The sequence below is a fragment of the Gossypium hirsutum genome, chromosome D01 (assembly GCF_007990345.1).
Source record: "Gossypium hirsutum isolate 1008001.06 chromosome D01, Gossypium_hirsutum_v2.1, whole genome shotgun sequence".
NCBI lineage: Eukaryota > Viridiplantae > Streptophyta > Magnoliopsida > Malvales > Malvaceae > Gossypium > Gossypium hirsutum.
This window is the reverse complement of record NC_053437.1, coordinates 24,126,883-24,131,224: the sequence shown is the minus strand read 5'-3', so window position 1 is coordinate 24,131,224 and position 4,342 is coordinate 24,126,883. Positions and strand designations below refer to the sequence as shown.

Genomic DNA, 4,342 nt, shown 5'->3' with positions numbered 1-4,342 from the left:
TATTTGTTGAATCTTTCATAATAAAAATTAAATTGATGCAATGTGCAAAAATTAAGAATTAAAATTATCATGATGCAAATAAAAATACCATGTTGACATTGATGCAATGTGCAAAAATTAAGAGCTAAAATTATCATGATGCAAATAAAATACCATGTTAACATTCCAATTATGAGTCAACAATGTAGTGATAAAAATTCAATGTGACAATTTTAAATTTTGATATTGAATGACCAAAATGAAAACACATTAATACTTTATGACCAATAATATAATTTATCTTTTTTTTTGTTAAAGCTGAATATAATCTAATAGCTAAAATAAAAGCACATTAACATTAATACCTAATAACCATTGTGATAGTTATTTATCTTATTTCTTAATTATAGGATCGGACTGGACTTCCATCCCACTCATAAAAATAAAGCACATTTTATAATGAATTATTTACTGTTTAAAAAACACCTGTGACAAAAAAAAATTAATAGCTACTACTGGCAGTAGATACTTGGTATGAGAAATTATCGACATGTTCCCTTTTTCTGCTATTCTTGACTAAAGTTGGTTATTCCTTACTGTCATGTCTGGCTCTGTAATTGATTCAGCATTAAAAACAAACATACATAATTTGATCAAAAACCATTATCTGCATTCATCATCTACTTACCATCTGCTCAATAATAAATCTTACGACAATACTCATTTCACTGACATTTTACTCACTCATGGCATTTTCCTCTTCTTTTTAATGCCAATAACATTATATCCCTTCAAGGCCATAATCATTATTTTCAAAGCTCTCAAGTAACTCATCCATTTCTGTCACATCTATCAATGACATGTCGATTTGTTGATTTCAAGCTTGGCAGCCCAGTCGTCAAGTTGATCGGCAACGCATGCAAAACCAGTTGAACCGTATGAACTGAATTTCTTCACTGCATTTTCTACCCCAATAAACTCATACACATCATTATCAAATACAGGACTTAGGTTTCTCATGTCCTCTAGACTCAGGTCTTGAAGTTGGCAGTTCTTAGACACGCATAGTGCAACTGATCGTCCCACTATATCATGAGAAGTTCTGAAAGGAATCCCCTGCAGAGGTTAAAAACAAGGGGGGGGGGGGGGGTCATAGATTTTACTGTGTTCAAGGAGATAAAATCTTAAAGAAAACAGAAAAATTGAGGAATACAAAATATCTTGCCTTTTTAACTAGATAATCAGCAAGTGTTGTGGCATCAAGATAACCTGCAGGCAAAGCCTTCCGTATTCTTTTATCATTGAAGGTAATATTCTGAGCAAACTCTGCCGATACTTCAAGCATGCCTGTGATGGTCTTGACGCTGTCAAACGTGGGTTCCTTATCTTCCTATTTCAACAGGAAAAGACTTGACTCGGTAAGTTATAAAGAAAAATACGAGAAGAAAGCTCAAAGAGATGCCTTTAGTACCCTTAGAAGGTCAAATTAAACAACATAAAACCATAACATCAACGAATGGTCAAGTGTCCATGAGCCCATGAAATGGATAAACCAAAATGGGCAACCAGATTAGATGAATAAAATATAAGTTTCTACCTGCAAATCACGATTATAAGCAAGAGGAAGTCCTTTGCACAATGTGAGAAGGGTAACCAAGTCTCCGATAACTCTAGCAGACTTTCCTCGAACAAGTTCCATTGGATCTGGATTTTTCTTTTGAGGCATTATGCTACTTCCAGTGGAAACAGAATCACTTGGTGTGATGAATCCAAACTCCTCCGAAGCCCACAATACCCATTCTTCACCAATCCGAGATAGATGAACCGCAATGATTGAATTAGCAGAAAGAAACTCTAGGACAAAATCTCGATCTGAAACTGCATCAATACTGTTTAAAAATAGCAAAATGCAACTATGTTAACAGAGAAGCCTGATATCCATATCTAATGAAACATTATAATTAAGATGGAGATCTAGGCTCAAGTCTGACAAAATCCCATGCAAAGGTAACAACCCTCCATGCTACAAGTCATACAATGGTCATGTGTGACGTTCCAGAAACTGAAATATGATAGCTGTTTCACACATACCTGTTCCTCATGGGAGCAGTGAATCCCAAAGCTTCAGAAGTCATAAACCTATCAATCGGCAAGCCAGTCCCAGCTAGTGCACATGCACCTAGAGGGCAGAAATTCAACCTAGCTCTACAATCTAGTAAACGGCCAGCATCACGGTCAAGCTACAACCAAAAAGGTTCAGTTAGTGATCCAAGAGGCAAATAATAAAACATATCATCATGAAAATATTAGAAATCAGAATTAACCATCTGCAATTTTTTTCTCAATTATTATATATAAGAACAACTTTTTTTTTTCTTTAAGAAAAAACACATGGCCTTCTCAGGGATATAACAATTATTAATTTGTTTATAAGTTGATGAGTACACCACATCATGTGGATTCCAATATTCAAAGACTTCAGATATTATGTTGACTTGATCATAACCACTAACCATTTATAATCACAATCGTAGGTTTACCCAGGTTCCTTCATTTCCTACTTTTATTTACCTTTAGGGGAGTAAGCCACTCACCATGAATGTGTTATGCTTTCAAACTTAGTCATTTTTGTATTAGAAATATTAATCAGATAAGCTTCTTTCTAAATTCTAAAAGTTCAAGAACAAAGTTTTCGAATTAACCAATAAAGCAACCGCTTTATTTTGACATATATACGAGACACGTTAAGGTTTTTTAACCCTGCTTCTGGAGTTGGAAAACTCAGTGCTAGTTCACTAGATAATAATCATATATATAACATACATGGATGTTCGGTTTGATCTAGAATAGCTTATGAATGAAATGATTCAAACCTGCTCCACATATGCTAGAAGAAGATGTTGAAGTAAAACAGGTTGTGCCCTCTGTAAATGTGTATAACCAGGAATGATGAGACCCTCATTATTTAGAGCCAACTTCACCAAAGCAACTTGGAGATGTCTAATGCTACTAATAATCCTGTCTATAGCATCACGACACCACAGGCGGAAATCAGTCAAAACTTGATCATTTCGGCTTCGAGCAGTGTGGAGTTTCTTTGCAGGCTCACCAACCAAATCTGTCAGTGCAGCTTCAATGTTCATGTGGACATCTTCCCTGTCAGTCCTCCACACAAATTCACCAGCTTCAATGCGTCTCTCTATTTCATCTAGACCTTTCAAAATACTATCCCTATCACTAAAGCTAATCAAACCCTGCAAGCAAAAATGAGAAAAACCCACATGCATTTGAATTAGCTGGAGTAAATTAGCAAAATACCATTATACAAGACAAATTATCAGAAATTGGGTTTTGCAAATCTACAAAGTACAATATTACCCAAATTCTGACAAGCCATAAACTCATTAAAAACACTCTAAAAACAATAAATGCAAGATGAGAAAAAAAAAAAGGACCTGTTCAGCAAGCATAGAAGCATGGGCTTTACTTCCCATAATATCATGCTTATACAACTGTTTATCAAACGAGATAGACTCAGTAAACTTCTCAACGATATCAGTCACACTATCTTCGAATCTCCCACCCCAAAGCTTTGTCTCCTTTGGTTTTGCTTCTGTTTCAGATGAGTGACTCGTGGTGCACCGCAATGGTTCGAACCTTGACTTGGCTCGATGCATCAATGGGGATATGGTTCTTGGGTTAGACACGGATTTGTTGGAGAGGACAGTCGATTGGGAGAAAAAAAATGGTGTTTGCAAAGAAGAAGAACGTAAGGATTCCATTAAAGAAGGGTAAGATAAAAAAGAGAGATTCTAGTGCGCCTTGCTTGCTTTTACCTTTGCCACTTCGTTAGCACTAGCAAGCAAGGAGGGTTTAGGGTGTTTTCTTTTCTGCAACTGTGTCGGGCCTGTCGGGTCGAACTGTAATAGGCCTAGTTTAGGATCGAATATGTCGGGTCTTGCTTTTGGGCTAATGGACTTCTTTTTTGGAGCTAATGGACAACAACTCAAGCTGTGGATGTAATCCTCCTACTTAATAGTTTTTAATAAATTGATAACTAATTTTTAAATTTCACAATTAAATTTAAAAATATATATTTTAATTAATTAAAGGTTATTTAATTATAATTGTAAGATTTTTACATATTTATCTATAAAAATGAGCTCAAACCTATAAAATAAGTCTATAAAAAATTCACAAAACATAAGTTCTAATAAATTAAAAACTCGTATGAGCTCAAACTCTTTTAGATGCAAAGTATAAATGGCTAATATCATTATGACACATGGAAAAAATAAGACGTTACCTTTCCCTCGTTAAAATAAAAAAAGATTTTACATAAATTAAAGTCATTCACTCGGGA

At 34.9% G+C, this 4,342-nt stretch overlaps 1 protein-coding gene across 1 annotated transcript; it reads right to left on the bottom strand.

Annotated features, from left to right (window-relative positions):
• Positions 1-627: 627 nt before the first annotated feature.
• LOC107922428 (argininosuccinate lyase, chloroplastic) lies at positions 628-3,868 on the bottom strand. Its single transcript, XM_016852462.2, has 6 exons — positions 3,435-3,868; positions 2,853-3,233; positions 2,071-2,219; positions 1,577-1,868; positions 1,205-1,369; positions 628-1,095 (listed from the first exon to the last, which is right to left on the bottom strand). The coding sequence occupies exons 1-6, from the start codon at positions 3,759-3,761 to the stop codon at positions 832-834; spliced, it is 1,578 nt and encodes a 525-aa protein (XP_016707951.2). The 5' UTR covers positions 3,762-3,868; the 3' UTR covers positions 628-831.
• Positions 3,869-4,342: the final 474 nt, after the last annotated feature.